This window comes from Salvelinus fontinalis, chromosome 21, assembly GCF_029448725.1.
Source record: "Salvelinus fontinalis isolate EN_2023a chromosome 21, ASM2944872v1, whole genome shotgun sequence".
NCBI lineage: Eukaryota > Metazoa > Chordata > Actinopteri > Salmoniformes > Salmonidae > Salvelinus > Salvelinus fontinalis.
Window position 1 is genome coordinate 25,750,523 of NC_074685.1, and position 18,361 is coordinate 25,768,883.

Here is an 18,361-nt window from a genome sequence, read left to right on the forward strand (position 1 = left end):
GGATTTTAGCTGCCGGTGATGGGCAGTAGGAATGTTTATAAATGAATTTGATCAATCTATGTGATGAATAAATAAAACTGACATGTTTTGTGGTTTTTCTGTAATACTAGCCTGTTCTTGCCATAATATGGACTTGGTCTTTTACCAAATAGGGCTATCTTCTGTATACCACCCCTACCTTGTCACAACACAACTAATTGTCTCAAACGCATTAAGGAAATACATTCCACAAATTAACTTTGTGGAATTAACAAAGCACACTTGTTTATTGAAATGCATTCCAGGTGACTACCTCATGAAGCTGGTTGAGAGAATGCCAAGAGTGTGCAAAGCACTCAAGTTGAAGGGTGCCTACATTGAAGAATCTCAAATATAAAATATATTTTGATTTGTTTAACACTTTTTTTTGATTAAAACATGATTCCATATGTGTTATTTCATAGTTTGATGTCTTCACTATTATTCTACAATGTAGATAATAGTAAAAATTAAGAAAAACCCTGGAATGAGTAGGTGTCCAAACTTTTGAATAGTACTGTATATTGTATCTTTTTTTGGTGTACAGTTTTTGTCGTTGTTGTTCTGAACACACTGCCCGCAAGTCATTGTGACGTCTTTTTAAGTAACTATCAGATTTACATCAATCATGAACATAAATGATCAGCTGATATCCCACCCTCTTTTCCTGATGTCAATCATGTCTTTAGGAAGCATTGTAGCTAGCTTGCTTACAATATGTGATGAGTGTGTTGTTGCAGAAATGAATAGGCCTATGCTCAAGAATGTATATTTTTTTCGCTACATACAAAGTATTTTATGACTTTTGAGATATACATTTTTTAAGTTGTTTCACCCTTTTTTCATTTCACCTGCCCCCTGAAAGGTCCGTGCACAGCCCTACTAACCAGTCTAAATGGTGACATCTGTTATTGTCAGCTGCATGTGAGCAAGGTTTCCATTTTATATTTGCATTTCAATGCTGTAAAAACATGACTTGCAGATTGTGCCCTTATTTGACTATACTAGCCTGTACAGAGCAACAACACGAACATGAAACTAAACCATCTATTTGGGTAAGGTCCCCATGGTGGATTGAGTTATTGTATATTATGGTTGTCATTATAAACTAAGCCTACATGGCAACTTTATTCCACAACAAGTGCAATAATGACAATGTTTTCCTACTACAGCGGCTCCGACGCTCATCAGATGTGTCAGGGCTTGCAAACTATTACGGACTACAAAGGTGACACAAGCCCACTAGACGAGCTAAATGACTTCTATGCGCGCTTCGAGGCAAGCAACATTGAAACATGCATGAGAGCACCAGCTGTTCCAGAAGACTGTGTGATCACGCTCGCCATAGCCGATGAGAGTAAGACCTTTAAACAGGTCAACATTCACAAGGCCGCAGGGCCAGACAGATTACCAGGACGTGTACTCCGAGCATGCGCTGACCAACTGGCAAGCATCTTCACTTACATTTTCAACCTCTCCCTGGCCGTGTCTGTAATACCTACATGTTTCAAGCAGATCTCCCTGTGCCCAAAAACACCAAGGTAACCTGCCTAAATGGCTACCGATCCGTAGCACTCACGTTCTGTAGCCATGAAGTGCTATGAAAGGCTGGTCATGGCTCACATCAACACCTTGATCCCATAAACCCTAGACCCACTCCAATGTAGCATTATAAACTAAGCCTACATGGAAACTTTATTCCACAACAAATGCGATAATGACCATGTTTTGATTTGCCCTCACCTTGTTGATGGACAATAAGACACCATACAAGACAGTATGATAATAGTCAAACAATCTTAATGACCTAAACAGGGATTGTCCTGTTTTGCCCATGATTTTAACATGACGTCATCTCTCATAATGTTCTTTACGAGCCGTCTGATGTGTTTACATCCCCTCCATTCCTTGGGCTCATGCCTCCAATGGAACATCAGTGATTAATCCCCTGAAGAATGGCACAAGTACCGGTACTTAACAAGGTTCAGTAAGGTTGCTTCAGTAAGGTTGGTTTCTTAGCGTTCATAGCCGTGGTTATCAACTGTACCGCAGAAATGGAATGTAAATCACAGAAAATAGATGTTGTGGTGGCAGCTGCAGAGAAGTACTTGGGTGTATGAAAGTAAAATAAAACTTCTTACCTTACAAACTCTAGAATTCAGGTGATGAGGTTCACCTGCAAACAGGTGTGGACGGTGGAATCTGGTGGCATCACATGTATTCGCTCTAAAATTGTGCCATATGCCTAACTAGAAACACAATTCATGACCCCTGTCTCTTCTGGGAAAAAAACAGGCACAAAACTTAAGCTACACTCACCCAAATATTCTACCTGAGCAGGCACGTCAGCCTTCTTCTGTCCTAGGCCCCAACTGCGGCCACTGAAAATGAGCTTGCCTGATTTAGCTTGCCCGCGCTCCGTTTGGATTGGGTTCACACTAAATTCACAGAACATAACATACTGTATCATGCCTCTACGCTCATCCGACGTGACAAGCGAACTAACCCAAGTGCACCCTTTGAGTGTCGGCAGACAATATAGATTGCAATGTGTGTAGTTGGCTACGCTGCATAAACAAAAGCATCTCTGATTGCATTTGGCAATAGGTACATTTTATTTACAAGTGCATCTATACAAACACGATCATTTAATTGAAAATCTTTTTATATCATCTTCGTAATTGAGGAGGTAAAACTTCAAAATGTATACCGTGTTTGAGTGTGTGTTTGTGTGTGCGTGACATTGTATTGCACTTGTGGTACTAGAATGTCAATCTCCTCATCCTCATCAATAACAAACCAAATTATATTTACATTGTACTCAAAGTATGCATTTCAGAAAACTAAACATAATCTGTATGGTCAATATCAATAAGCATTCAAGAACCAAAAAACAACACTGATAAAAACACTTAAGCAAGCATTGGCCAGAATGAGAAAATGACTAGAAGCAACTATTTCAATGATACAATTTCACATTCATAAACTTAGTGCTATACATTTGTTAATATGTTAACTGTTTCTCCTGTGAAGTACTACAATCTATGTGTTTCATCAAAAACTTTGTCACCAAACAAATTCATACAATTATTAATGACTTTTTTTCTGTTTGTATGAGACACTCCCCACTGGGGACACCACGTCATTTCAAGGTGAACATTTGGGTAATATTTGGTTGAGAGACACTCAAAAAGACAGCCAGAAATGTGTTGAATTCCCAACATGTTATTACTATGCTTTCAACCATCTGAAAGCCCAACCAAATTTGAATGGAAAAACAATGTCAGATAATCTGTATTTATACAACAATATGTGTTGTCACTGTGCTTCATGTAATAGCAGAACCAAATGACCTGGATTGCAGTTGAGATTACATAAAAAATGGTGGAACTGATCAATGCTGTTCGAGATTCTGCACGTTATTAAAGCAATTGTAAAGATCTCCACAGACCTGTGACCTTTGCATGCTATCATCTTGAACATGCCCACTTTCTATGATTACATAATACATTTAAAGTACAGTAACCTCAATGTGGCCATTGGTGTGTTACTAATTTTAACATTGAATAAATACTGTTATATTAGTTTGTAAGATTGCGTTAACTTTAGGCTATTTGCTGTATTGCTAAAGGGATATTGAATTGTGTTTGGTCAACACAACCAAATATCAACATTTGAAAAATATGTATCTTTTGTGCCAGTAGTCTGGCTTTAATTCCAGTTTGTCTCCATATAAAACAAATATTGAATCTATAGAACGGGACTAAATCAAATCAAACTTTATTTAAAGTTTGATTTGATTTAGTCTTATTCTTTAACTTAGATTTTTGGTTGAGAAGGGGACATGAATCCGACAAATGCTTTTTTTTTTTTGTAGCAAACTGGAATTCAAGCTAAACTATGTCAGTGGCACAGATGGAAATACCAAAGCAGAAGCTACATCTCCTTTAAATGTTGATATTTGGTTGTGTTGACAACAAAACACAATTCAATATCCAGTTTGTCTAGTTTTCCCTGTTAACACTATCAACGTTTCCCTTTACTGTGGCAATTGTGATCGAATCAATGCAATGTTAGCCACTTTTAATGCAACACCCTGAAACAAAACGAACTATGCAAGAGATTTTGTTGAAGGCAGACCTCATCGGAGTAGGATTCTATTGCACACGACTCAACCCGTACATTACACAGACCCATGCGGCATAACCAATCAGAGCTGTAGTAGGCCTATATACAAATAGACCATTGCCATATATGGATCTGTGCCGTTTACCTTGAACTGGACTGTGTTTACAGCTGTGGTCTTGAGAAAATGCACTTGTTTTGAGATCAAAGCATTTTGTATCCTTTGCTAGTTAGTGAGTTATTAGCCCAGTTATAGATCATTTGTAGTCAGCAATAGGGGAGTGATTGCTTCCTATAAGACCACAAAACGTACACATTCCTAGACATCTTTGAAAAGCGAGTCAGGTAAAGAGCTTTTTTTTGTCTTAAAGGGGCAGTTTTGTATATTGAGACAGGCTTGAATAAGCTAAGTAGCCAATAAGCAGAGGGTAGTATAATTTGTCTGATTCTCTGTAAAAAGGGTATGGAAATAATAATACATTTTCTTTTGTAAAGTGGTTTCTTACATCAAACAACACAAAAACATTTTCAGTCACCTCCTTTTATGAAAGACAAGAGGATAAACAGGTTAATGTCAAGCCCTGCATGGATGTAGGCCTACATTGACCAACACATATTGGCTGCTACTGTAGGCTGCATGATAGAACAGCGATTTCCATGTTACAATGTTATGGGATTCATTTTCTCCATAGTTTTTTTATGGTAGTCCTACATTATGACCAAATAGCCACAGTAGCCTACTTGGCCACTGTTAAAACTGTAACTTAAAGCAGTAAACACGCGCTGGAAGTTCCACAGAATTTTCACAACATTCAAGTTTGCGCTCAGCAGACCTGAAATTTGCTCAGTGCCGGATTTTTTCGGGGGGGGGGAACATTGCTTATATGACCTTTGGAATTACTTTGATAGCAACAGTGAATCTATTTAGCTATTAAGAGATCTCTCAATAATCATTCTCACGATAGCACATTGGTAGTAGTCAGTGGAAAATATCAAAGCTAAGCAGGGCTGGGCTTGGTTAAAACCCTGGACCAACGGGTAGCTGTAGATAGATCAACTCTCCAGTACCAGGTACAGCCCAGCCTGTTGTTTTTTTTCTGACATGGATATAACGTTGAAGATCTGATGTTGTTTCAAAAGGTACAAATTCAACATATTTTATTCAAGGTTGACTATGTTGAAAATTGGTTACAATGATGACATAATTCTGTGGTTGAAATGTCACCTTGACAACTTTGACAACTTTTTCAAATCCAATGTATTTTCCACATCACAATACATTGACAAATTACGTTGAAACAACGTTGATTTAACCATTTTGTGCTGTGGATCATTCTGTAACAATTAGACCATGATCTCTCTTGTGAGCTGTTTTCTAATCTTATTCATATACATTTGTATGTACTTGCATACTGAATACATAATCATAATTCAATCAGCATTGTTGAAGGGAACAGTATGGGGAAGCCCTCAGGTTAAAGTGCTGTGCATTGCCATGCCAGAATGGTACTGTAGTCTTTGTTTCAACATGCCACACTTTGTCTTTGTTTCTCAACATCAGAGCCTGGGAAATGGCCCGTTTTGCATTTAACCAAGATAACTGTACCTAACCTCACAGCCGCAAGACTGCAAGTTAAGCCGAGTTATCAATTCACATGGGTTCCTATCATGTAAAAGACCTCAGTGCAAATTGAAGATAGACTGCCATGCACAGGGAAGAGGTTTTGCATGAAAGACCAAGTGCTGGTTGGGTGAAAAACCTGGCCCTTTGATGCAACACCTTGACACTGGCGATAAGAAAGACTGAGGAAAGCGAGAGGGAGGTTTCCAAACATATGTCAGAAAACAATGACAGAGAATGTTTCTCTTCATCCTGGTCCTGGGGACCCAAAAGGATTCACATTTTTGCTTTTGCCTTAGGACTACACACATGATTCCACCAAAGGCTTATGATGAGTTGATTATTTGAATCAGGTGTGTAGTGCTAGGGCAAAAGCAAAAATTTGCACCCTTTTGAGAGTATTTCCTGTAGTTTTGATTAGATTCGTGACTAAAAATCCCTTTCAAATAAGAATAGAGCATTGCCACTTTCCTAATATCAAAGGTGTAAGGACCTCATTGGACCAAATACAGGTAAATGTGAACATTACGTTACAGGCAGAATGTTTTCAAGGGGCACCAAAGGATAATACTGGCTGGATAAAATATATACAAGCATGCATTTGGCAGTTATAAAATTATTAAGGGGCAAAGAATACAATGTAAACAAAGTTCTCCATTTTTGTATCTCAGAAAACTGTGAGTGATTAGAAAATGGTTTTAAGTGTGTTGTAAAGTGCCACAGAGTATTCCAACAAACAGTAGCAGCAATATTAACACCATGGACATTAGTTACATAAATATTCAGTTGCATCTATGCATTTACAATACATGCATGCTTCCTTCTTTAGAATTGCTGCTTTAAAGGATTACATTGTCACAAAAGTTAATATTCTCACTATTAAAACGTGTCCAATTGAACAAAGACATATCTAAAATGTTTAAACATGGAGTTAAAATAAGAATTTCTAAATAAAATGCTGTAGTTGTTATCCAGCAAAGTGTACCTATTATACTGTTCACATTTTAGTCATTTAGCAGAGGCTCTTATCCAGAGCAACTTACTGGAGCAATTAGGCTTAAGTGCCTTGCTCAAGGACCATCGACAGATTTTTCACCTAGTCAGCTTGAGGATTCAAACCAGCGACCTTTCGGTTACTGGCCTAACTAACCCTTAACCGTTAAACTACCTGCCACCTCCTGTTGTTAAATACTGTGAAATAATAATGTGTGTTATAGTCCCTTCTTATACGTTAAATGATATGTACAGAACTTAACTTGTTTGTATACTTAAGTCATCTAAATAAACAAGATTTTTAAAACAGTCAAATGTATCATGTAGATATATTAAATAGTAGTAGTATCCAGCATCACTATGTCTGCAGTAAGTAAATTAGACAAAGATTGGACTGTTTTAAGCATAAATTGAGCATGAATAGAGAAAACAGATAAAAACACAGAATGTGTCAGTAAGCTCAGAACCCTAGAGCTAACTAATGCCAGACAGCTGTAACAGGTGCCATGATCAGAGAATATGATCAGGGGAGTCCTTTCTTAGACGTAGGCTCCATCGCTCCACTGCAAAGCCAATGGGACAAAAAGCTTCAGCAGTGATGGATCCAACAATGCAGCGATCTGGGGGAAGGCTCTCTCCGTTCACCCACCCTCTCTCTTTCTCTCCGAGGAGAGAATCTCTCTCTCCTTCTGTCCCTCTCACACCACTGTGCTGACAGATGGGTCGGACAAGTTGAGCTGGCCCGTGATGTCGGTGGGTGGGTACTGCTGCAGAGATGGAGAGAACATGAGAAAAACAGAGCCATAGTCAATCCCCTACAAAATCCCTAAACAAAACTGCTATAGAAAATAACACCTCTGCTCCATTTCAGTCAAAATCATCAAAGCAGAGGTGTTTTATAACCCCCGAAAGGCAGTGTGGTTAGGAAAGGTGGAAACATTTTGGTTCCATTGTTGTGTCCTCAGATTAGTACAGTGCAGCCATGAGTCTACATGTGCTAGTTCTTGCTCTGCCTGAGGAGGGTTATCATATGACTACATTGGAGTGGAGGTAAGGCCCAGAGGGTAGAGCACATTTGAATCAGCCAAAGGTAATCTCAACCCTACATGACTGACTTGGCAATCATTTACCCCCTTGGATAAAATAAGACAGCTTGATTTACCCACAGTCATTTGCATGCAGACCGGGTTTTATTTTTAGCAGCTAAGCTGAGAGAAAAATATTCATTATGATTAAACCCCAGTGCAATCTTGGCTGTTTCACATCGCTATCCAGTTGGACTCTTACTTCCAGTCCATATTTCACTGTACTCCTCCTGAGAAGCAGAGTGGTTGGTTTTAATGGCCATCTACAGTGCTGGGTAGCAACATACCCAGCTCCATGCAGGTGCTCAGTTACTATGGCAACTGTGACTTTGGGATTGTGTAACCTAATGTCATTGATTGTGTAATTTGTCATGATCTTCATGGCAGGTAACATACTTGAAAATGGTAAGGATGGTTCCTTTAGCAATTGACAAAGTAGCAGTATCACTAACCACTGCAATTGCTGTGGATTGTTCCTTATCCATTGCAAATATGGCCATGAACTGATCTTGCAAAATATAGGGATTGTTTTTTGTGAAGTTTGTTGCCTTCCTATAATTCCATCCCACTGTGCTGAATCATGCTCTCTACGAGACATGCTGTTTTCATCAGCGGTGTTTCCAGCATGTCAAATCAAAATCACACTTACTTTGTCATGGATTCTGATTTAGAGTAGAAAAGTTGGAGAAACCTAATTCACAACACTTTTTCAAACTGTGATAAGACAAATGGCTTAAACATGTTTTTGTACTTTAAGAGGTCTTCCTTTTCAGAACAGAGACACTTCAGTACAAGCCAATCATAATCCACCGAGTACCTCCATCCATCCTCACAAACATCCCAAATGTAATTTCTGATGCCTGTCAATTTCGCAAATCAGCAAATTCAAACGATTATTTTAGGTGTTGGTGATTGTGTCTCTCATTTGAATCGGTGTTGATGCTTTTCTTCAAGCATTCAAGCATATTGAGCTATATAAGTTGTTATGATGCAACTACCACGCTAAGTCAAGGGTCAACATCATCATAGGGTAATACAAATAAAAATACTGATGATTTTTTACTAATAGTTACAAAGAACTTATCACTTAGATCTAAGAGTTGCATCATCACAAGGCTTACAGGCCCCTGTTAAGATGTCCACGTGTGGACCTACTTTGGGGCCTGCTGTTAGTGGTATCATTTAGAGCAACCCCTACTGGCCGAAGGTGGACCAGCAAAAGCGAGACACTTCAATACATCAATATTATGGCCACTACCACAATGACTTTTGAACTACTACAATTACTATTACTAAAATAATATATCTTACTGCTACTACTACTATTTCTACTGCAACTACTACTTCTACTACTACTACTGACAACAACAACATTAATTCACATGCTTGTAGAGGGAGGGAGAGAGGAGCAGTGTGGCATGTGGGTGAGGGACACTGACACTCAAAAGTCCATTAATAACCATTAATATAAAAGAAGAACACTTATATAAAATCAAAATAATAGTCAAAGACTGAGGATGGTACATCTTTGGTTATAATCTTATTATAACCTATGTGGTCTCTCTTTTTCACCATGGATGTGCGTAAGAGCATGATAACTCCCAAACCACCATCCCAACCCTCCCACCATCCCAACCCTCCCACAAACAGCAACAATGGTCATTCCATCTTCTCCATTCCAATAGTTGAGACCAAGTCTATAGAAAAACTCCAAGAGAGAGTAAGTATTGATTTGGATCAAAGAAGTAACATCAATGTAAATGTCAGAGATACTAGATATAAGACCAAGGGGAAAAGAGAGAGAAATCAAACAGAAACACAGACAAAGAGAGACCTTTTCGACATGTTTGATTGGTCCAGTAAGTAGTCAAGGAAAAACAAAAGGCTTTGATATCTACTGTGGAACTCTAAGCTAAATCCGAATTAACCATAGCTGGTTAACTCAGATTTGGTCATCAGCCAGCTATGTCTGGGTGAACAGCAGGACAGAGAATGTTGCAGGTCACTAGATTGTCAGGCCACTGTGGAGGAGCCTCCTCACCAGCAATGAGCAGGCCCTTCCAACTGGACTGTGGAGGAAATGAGAGAGCATCACACTCTTATTGTGCTGCAGCAAGGCCCCCATAGAAAGAGAGGTAGATAAGGCCTGTGTTCTTTTTACAGTGGGTCTAAGCTGCTTATACAATAAAAGCGTGATGTTTCAAAGAATCTCAACCCGAGAAAGGCAAAGAGAGGAAGACAATAGAACCACCTAGAAATAGACCCTAAAAAGCATGCAAAATGGACACCACAAGGACATTGAAATAAATCCTTTCGTCAGACAATATGGTTACAAACATGACAAATCAAAAGTAGACAGACTAGATCTAATAACATGACTCCATGAGGAAAACCCTGAAATAGATGGTCTGTTGGTAAAAATCGACATGTTAGTTTGTTTCCAGAACGGTTGACTGACTTTGGCAAATGGCAGGACGTTGGCGCATGCTTTGAAATCAAAACCAACAACGACTGAAACAAAACAAGAAGAAGTGCGGGATTGAAGTGTATAAAAGATGGATTGAACAGAAGGATCAGGCAATCAAAGGAACAAGAGACAAACACAATTACACACACACACACACACACTTCAAAATCACCAAGAGACAAATTGGTCAAAACCACGTCCATATCATTGGCAGGAAGGAAGAGCAGCCCAAACAAGCAAGACAGACTGCTGCGTTGCACCTCCAGTACTACACCCACTAATCCCATGAAGCCAGCCCAGCCTGGCCCTGCATTTGCTCTCCCCACAGCACCAGCACACCAGCTCCAACCCCTGACCTGCTCTGCATCCTGCACTGCTGCCTAGCATCCTGTCTGCCTACAGATGGCGTCTGGTTGGATGGCTGATCGATGGCAGACTGACAGACATGTGGCCATGGCTGCTGCTGAGCCATGTAGGATGGGTGAGAGGAATGGGGTTCTGGCAATTAAGAGATGGGAATGGTGATAGAAAAGACAGGAAAAGAGGGAGAGATTGAGAGAGAAGAGGAGACAGATGTAGAGAAAGAGAGAGAGAAGAGAGGGAAGAGTAAGGGAAGATGATGTTCCCTTCTTCATCTCCTTACCGTGTCTTTGGACGACCTACGTCTCTTGATGCTGGAGGCCAGGGAGGTACTGATGGACCTAAAAGAGGCTTTCTTTTTGGGGTCGGGGGGCTCTGCTCTACCACTTTTCCTATCCTAAAATAAATATATGTAGAACAGTTATTCATATTCTTGGGGTGGAGTGATACCTTGGTCTCAGTCTCACCCATCCACCCACTCACCCTCTCTCCACACCCTCCCTCCCTCCCCCTTCCCTTTCACTGTCTGAAGCAATATGAGGGTGAGTGTCCTGGCCCAAAGTAGTCTCTATTGGACATTGGAGGCAACAGGAGATTGGCGCCACTTTCAAGGGTGGGACTGGGACTGTAGTCTGTCTAATTATGTAAGAATGCCTCTATACTGTCGGCTAGGCCATTTCACCATAGTGGGACTGGACATGATGGAAAATCCTTAGCCAAGCACTGACACATCCAAATACCCCCATGTCTTTAGAAATGCATTGGAATGGTTTGAGGAGCATGTGTTGACGATACTTGTGCTATGCTGCTTTGACCATCCACTACATCCTACTCACACACTCACTCCAACTTGCACACACCCGCACATCAAATAGTCACCTCCACCCCTTTCACCCAAGACACACACCCTTTCAAAGAGAAAATATATATTAGCCAGGTCTGAGGAACAACAAAATAGCCAGTATACCATGTCTATGATTTGTCATAGTCAGCAGAATCAACTGTATTCATTGGATGTTCAAACCCCTGTCCAAGGTCTAGAAAAGCTTGTTATTCCCTCCCACTTATTCCCAAACCCATTTTAACCATATCCTTACATGATAGTCACACATCAGTTGTGCTACGTCCCTCCCTCATCCCATCAAAGTGCCCCACAGCTACTCTCAGTCCTCTATAGGTACATGGCAGAGAGAGTGTTTGTGTGCAAAAGCTCATATTAAGGTATTCTTACATCCTGAGTCTCTAGAGAGGAAGAGGGCTGCGTAGGGGGGAGAAAAGAAAAAATAAATAAACATCCGTCGTCTTGCTATTAGATCGTTATTACTTTAAGATCCATAAGCAAAGCCAAGGCAACCAAACGAGCGAGAAGAAAAGCTGGCAAAGGAAACAACCACATTGAAAGCCATGCAGTAAAAAGAAAAGGTGCTCTACAAGGCAGGGGAGCCGCTAAAATGCATACCAACATAAGATAAACAACAGATAGGTAATATATAATTTAAGCCCCTTGAGTCATTATACCGGTGGTCGGGTATAATGGAAATTCCCCCCACACCCTAGGGAGTGAAATAAATGGTTTAAAGAGTGGGGTAGTGGTATATGGAATAGTATATGTACTATATACAGTACATTAGTAAACGGAGTTAGAGCGGGGATTGGGCCTGGAATGGAGAAGTACGAGAGATTTTGGTGAGGTAGGTAGGTAGTATGTGAGGTTTTGGCCATGTCGTTGTGAGGTCTGGATGGGGATGGTTAGCTAGGTGAATGGGTAAGAGATATAGAGAGTAGGATACATTAGTCATAGGGGTTAGGGAGGCCCTAGGCCTAGATGAATGGGTATGAGATGTAGAGGGTAGGATGCATTAGTCATAGGGGTTAGGGAGGCCCTAGGCCCAGATGAATGGGTATGAGATATAGAGAGTAGGATACATTAGTCATAGGGGTTAGGGAGGCACTAGGCCCAGATGAATGGGTATGAGATGTAGAGGGTAGGATGCATTAGTCATAGGGGTTAGGGAGGCCCTAGGCCCAGATGAATGGGTATGAGATATAGAGAGTAGGATACATTAGTCATAGGGGTTAGGGAGGCACTAGGCCCAGATGAATGGGTATGAGATGTAGAGAGTAGGATACATTAGTCATAGGGGTTAGGGAGGCCCTAGGCCTAGATGAATGGGTATGAGATGTAGAGGGTAGGATACATTAGTCATAGGGGTTAGGGAGGCCCTAGGCCTAGATGAATGGGTATGAGATGTAGAGAGTAGGATACATTAGTCATAGGGGTTAGGGAGGCCCTAGGCCTAGATGAATGGGTATGAGATGTAGAGAGTAGGATACATTAGTCATAGGGGTTAGGGAGGCCCTAGGCCTAGATGAATGGGTATGAGATGTAGAGTAAGGTGAATTAGTGGTAGGGTATGGGGAGGACCTTAGGGCAGGGCTGTGTGAATTTCAGCTGAGAGCATGCAGAAAGGGGCATGGGAGGATGGGAAGAGCTTGGCAGGGTTGGTATGGGAAAGAGATAGAAGAGGAGACAAATAACATAAAGCATGACATTCAACCCAGGCCAGCACTGGACCAACACAGAACATCCCCTGTCATCAGGTTACATGACTGGGTCTCTGTTTGAGCCATCCCCAGTCTCTTAATGTCACAGCATTAAGAGGTGCTGTTCTATTGGGTGGTGTGGAAGATTGATGGAGCTGACTGGCTGAGGAGTGATGGACAGGTCACCACTCCGCTCTGAGTGAGATAAAAGTCGAATAAAATGGATTTCCTGTTGGAAGATGACATCTAGACGTTAGTCAATGGTCAAAGTCACCTCATGTTAAAACTCCATCAATGAGGTAATGATGAGGCATAGAGACATTTAGATATAAACAAGACAATGTTCATTGCCCAGGCATCTCAAAGCATTGATTTTTTCTAGTCTTTAGTATTTTTTATATTTTTGTCAAAATTGTTTCTTCTTGTTGTACTTTTCAGCGTAGACTATCCAGGTCTCACATGACATCAAGCGATACTGACCGCTGGTGAAGTGCTGCGTTTGCACAGTCCCGGTCATGCAAAGCATGCTGGTCCAACGGAGAAAGAGTCCCACTGGACGCATGTGCAGCGGCTGCCTGTCTCCAATAGGAAACAACAGCCACTGGAGTGCATTAGTTCTTGTTGACATTTCGTTGATCTCACTCCTAATATCTCCACTTTTAGGCATTGCACTTCTGAATAAGACCTGCTACAACAGAAAAAGCTAACGGCTACAGTAGATACTGCAGCTGCTTTTAAACTAGGGATGAGGACAGATTCAGTTCATGGTGCTTTTTCAGTAGATACAAGCAAACAAAGGTGGTGAGGTTTTGGGTAAATTCCAATTCAATTCAATCAATTCAGGAAGTGACTTGAAATTCCTAATGGAATTTAGCCCAACCCTGGAATGGTTGGTTAGTTGTTGGAGATGAGACTAAGGCGTAATCAATTCAGAGCAGAAACAGTGTGAAGGATATGACAGACTCAAACAGGTTATTCAGAAGTGCACACTCTGGAGGTACCTGTGTTGGAAAGCGGGCATATACAAACACTTTGCATATGCACAGAAGAATAAAACACACAAATATAAACAGACAAACACACAAACCAACAAACACACAAGCAGTCAAAATAACATCTGGACACCTAGTTGGAGATACCTACAGAGAAAGGAAAGTACACATAAATTGTCACCCAACTCTGCTATTATGCTAGTGTGTACTGAATAGTGTGAAATATGTATTTTACTGTACTTCCTCTGTTGAAGCTCAGTAAGTCATCACATTGATGGCCTCCAGAGACACGAGGACAAGATGAATAATGTTCATAACATACTGTATTAGCTTCAATGATTTGCTTGCATCTACTACGCCAAGCATGACCTCACCTCTGCTACGCCAAGCATGACCTCACCTCTGCTACGCCAAGCATGACCTCACCTCTGCTACGCCAAGCATGACCTCACCTCTGCTACGCCAAGCATGACCTCACCTCTGCTACGCCAAGCATGACCTCACCTCTGCTACGCCAAGCATGACCTCACCTCTGCTACGCCAAGCATGACCTCACCTCTGCTACGCCAAGCATGACCTCACCTCTGCTACGCCAAGCATGACCTCACCTCTGCTACGCCAAGCATGACCTCACCTCTGCTACGCCAAGCATGACCTCACCTCTGCTACGCCAAGCATGACCTCACCTCTGCTACGCCAAGCATGACCTCACCTCTGCTACGCCAAGCATGACCTCACCTCTGCTACGCCAAGCATGACCTCACCTCTGCTACGCCAAGCATGACCTCACCTCTGCTACGCCAAGCATGACCTCACCTCTGCTACGCCAAGCATGACCTCACCTCTGCTACGCCAAGCATGACCTCACCTCTACTACGCCAAGCATGACCTCACCTCTACTACGCCAAGCATGACCTCACCTCTACTACGCCAAGCATGACCTCACCTCTACTACGCCAAGCATGACCTCACCTCTACTACGCCAAGCATGACCTCACCTCTACTACGCCAAGCATGACCTCACCTCTACTACTCCAAGCATGACCTCACCTCTACTACTCCAAGCATGACCTCACCTCTACTACTCCAAGCATGACCTCACCTCTACTACTCCAAGCATGACCTCACCTCTACTACTCCAAGCATGACCTCACCTCTACTACTCCAAGCATGACCTCACCTCTACTACTCCAAGCATGACCTCACCTCTACTACTCCAAGCATGACCTCACCTCTACTACTCCAAGCATGACCTCACCTCTACTACTCCAAGCATGACCTCACCTCTACTACTCCAAGCATGACCTCACCTCTACTACTCTAAGCATGATCTCACGTATAGTACTCCAAGCATGACTTCACCTCTACTACTCCAAGCATGACCTCACCTCTACTACTCCAAGCATGACCTCACTTCTACTACTCTAAGCATGATCTCACGTATAGTACTCCAAGCATGACCTCATTTCCACTACTCCAAGCACAGTCTAATTTCTACTACTTCAAGCATAATGCCCCATTTGAGGAATAAGAGCAGAAAACTGTCATTTGTGAACCCCACATTAGCACCAGGCCCTATTGAGAAGGATGCTGTGTATGATTTACATGGATGTAGCCATCTTTGTTCACCAGTGCAAAAATGATTCATAAACTGTATCAATAAAACCTTGTCTAAAACACAGATGTTATGCAGACCAACAGTTTGTGTGTCCTTTTCCTTTCTCAGCGGGCGCCTGCATGCATTTGTCTGCTGTATGTGTCTATACATGTACACAGACATGAAGACAACAGTTACATCCAGTAGTAAGATAGATGACAGACAGTCTCTGAAGGACATTGATTTGCTGACACACACTGGAGACTGTGATCTTACCGTACCTTCTTCCAGCCCTGCTGTCAATACAACAGGTGTACCACTGACCTTTTGTGAGTGCTTAACAAAGAGCCAGCATGGGGAGACTGGCTGCCAGTGCCACATCACAGGCTCACAGTGTCCACTGCCGCCTCGTCTGCTCCCGTCAACCCCCTCCCCTGTACCCCCACGCTGCGCTCCTCCTGCTGCTGGAAAGCCAGCGCAGTGAGGGTGGGGGCGGGGGGGCAGGATGATACGAAGTAAGGGCGAAAGAGGAAGTTGGAAGGCCACCAATGCCTCACAGCGGAAGATATTGGAGTTAAGGGCAAATCATGTTCTTCAGCAACGAGACGGACTGAGGAGCGAGCGCATAACTCAACTGTAGCTGGAATGGTTTTTGCCTGATTAGCTTTAGACAGCCACTGTTTTGAAACGAGTGACTGACCCGCAGGCTTTTCCTGAGAGGACTCTCATGTTCTGTGTCTATAAACAGTGTAGCGGAGCGGGGGTTCTGGGGGATGGAGTGATGTAAATACTGGAGAAGTATAAACATCAAGCGTAGGAGAGTCGGGGTCAGAAATTATAGCACATTGTTACAGCTATCAAAAAGCATGAGATTTATCTCATAGTTATGTGAGTATCTCAGAGTTATGTGAGAATCTCTTTATTACCTTATTCCCCTGCATGTCCTCATCACCTGACCTTACAAAGCTTAAAAGTGTTATAGCAGCAGTGCATAAAGCCTAATTTATACCCTACACAGGCATGCAATGCAACAACGCAATTAGCTACGCAAAATGGCCGTTCTGCGTAGTTGCGTTGCATTATACATTTTGGGCTGCACACTTTTCCATATTTTTGCAACGCAAGTACGCAGAAGGGCCATTTTGCGTAGCTAATTGCGTTCTTGCGTTGCATACGTGCTAAGGTAAGTGTAAGGCTTAACTGGCTCATGCCATGAACGTGGAATGCATATTTTTGTTTCAGATTTTCTCATGTTAAAGCTACTTTTGATTTTAGCTGAACTTTTATTCTAAAAGCGAAAGGGTGACGTGGGGTGGAGATGGCACTTGTCTATGTTACGTACTAACGATGGAGTCATCGATGCGCCCACAGCTTGGCTCCCAGAGGCCTCCTTACTGTCCTGCAGCACAGAGAGGAGACATGGGGGCCGTTGGTCTAAGGGACTGGAAGACGGACCCACGGTGGCCCATGGTAATGCCTTAGGAACAGCTTCATCACTGAATGTGACACAGCAATCCATGAGTGACTATCACCAGTAGGCAACATGGTCAGACAGGATGCTAACAGTGACGGAAAAAAATGATTGGTCGTACACCTGTATTGGAGGAACCTGCAGGAAGGGCTATACTGGGCGTGTCTCAGCCCATCTCTGCCCTTCCCCCCCCGGGTGCCAGTGCTTACGGGGGGAAAGAGATGCCATACCTGCAGGTTCTTCCTCCAGACGTTGACGGCCGCAAAGGCCAGCTGCATCTGCTTCCTGCGGGCGTCTTTGTGCCGCTTGTAGGCGATCTCAATAAAGATGAGGAAGATCCCTGCTGCTATGCCTCCAGCCACCAGCATGAACACTCCTGTCAGACAGAGACAGACAGACACAGGGATGGGTGGTGAGTCGCCACTCTGACACTCAGCCGCAACCCACTGACCATGACTGTGTCTGTGTGAATCTAGTCTATACGTCAACGGTTGCCCGTCTTTTCCTCAATCTGCTTCCACTTCACGCCGTCCGCTGCAAACCTTGCAAGTTTATATTAGGATCACAGCTATAACAACGAAACTGAGTATACAAAACATTAGGAACACCTTCCTAATATTGAGTTGCACCCCCCCAACTCTTTTGCCCTCGGAACAGCCTCAATTCGCCGGGGCATTAACTCTACAAGGTGTCGAAAGCCTTCCACAGTGACGCAGGTCCATGTTGACTCCAATGCTTCCCACAGTTGTGTCAAGTTGGCTGGATATCCTTTGGGTGGTGGACCATTCTTGATATACACAGGAAACTGTTGAGCATAAAACCCAGCAGAGTTGCAGTTCTTGACACAAACTGGTGCGCCTAGCACCTACTATCATACCCTGTTCAAAGGCACTTAAATCTTTTGTCTTGCCAATTCACTCTCTGAATGGCACACATACACAATCCATGCCTCAATTGTCTCAAGGCTTAAAAATCCTTCTTTAACCTGTCTCCTCCCCTTCATCTACACTCATTGAAGTGGATTTAACAAGTGACATCAATAAGGGATAATAGCGCATACCTGGATTCACCTGGTCAGTCTGTCATGG

The 18,361-nt window shown here is 42.4% G+C and overlaps 1 protein-coding gene across 12 annotated transcripts in view; it reads right to left on the minus strand.

Moving 5' to 3' along the window:
* Positions 1 to 2,609: 2,609 nt before the first annotated feature.
* The window catches only part of LOC129818501 (glutamate receptor ionotropic, NMDA 1-like), a 38,494-nt gene continuing 22,742 nt past the window's right edge, over positions 2,610 to 18,361 (minus strand). For 4 of the 12 annotated variants that reach the window (XM_055874449.1, XM_055874446.1, XM_055874447.1 and 1 more), the window contains 5 exons: positions 17,504 to 17,649; positions 17,145 to 17,201; positions 11,901 to 11,927; positions 10,953 to 11,066; positions 2,610 to 7,524 (listed from right to left, as the gene is read on the minus strand). In XM_055874449.1, the coding sequence (XP_055730424.1) occupies positions 7,456 to 7,524; positions 10,953 to 11,066; positions 11,901 to 11,927; positions 17,145 to 17,201; positions 17,504 to 17,649 (413 nt within the window). In that variant the 3' untranslated portion in view covers positions 2,610 to 7,455. The remainder of the gene's footprint in view (positions 7,525 to 10,952; positions 11,067 to 11,900; positions 11,928 to 17,144; positions 17,202 to 17,503; positions 17,650 to 18,361) is intronic. The other 8 variants (XM_055874455.1, XM_055874457.1, XM_055874458.1 and 5 more) reach the window with 5 other exon arrangements.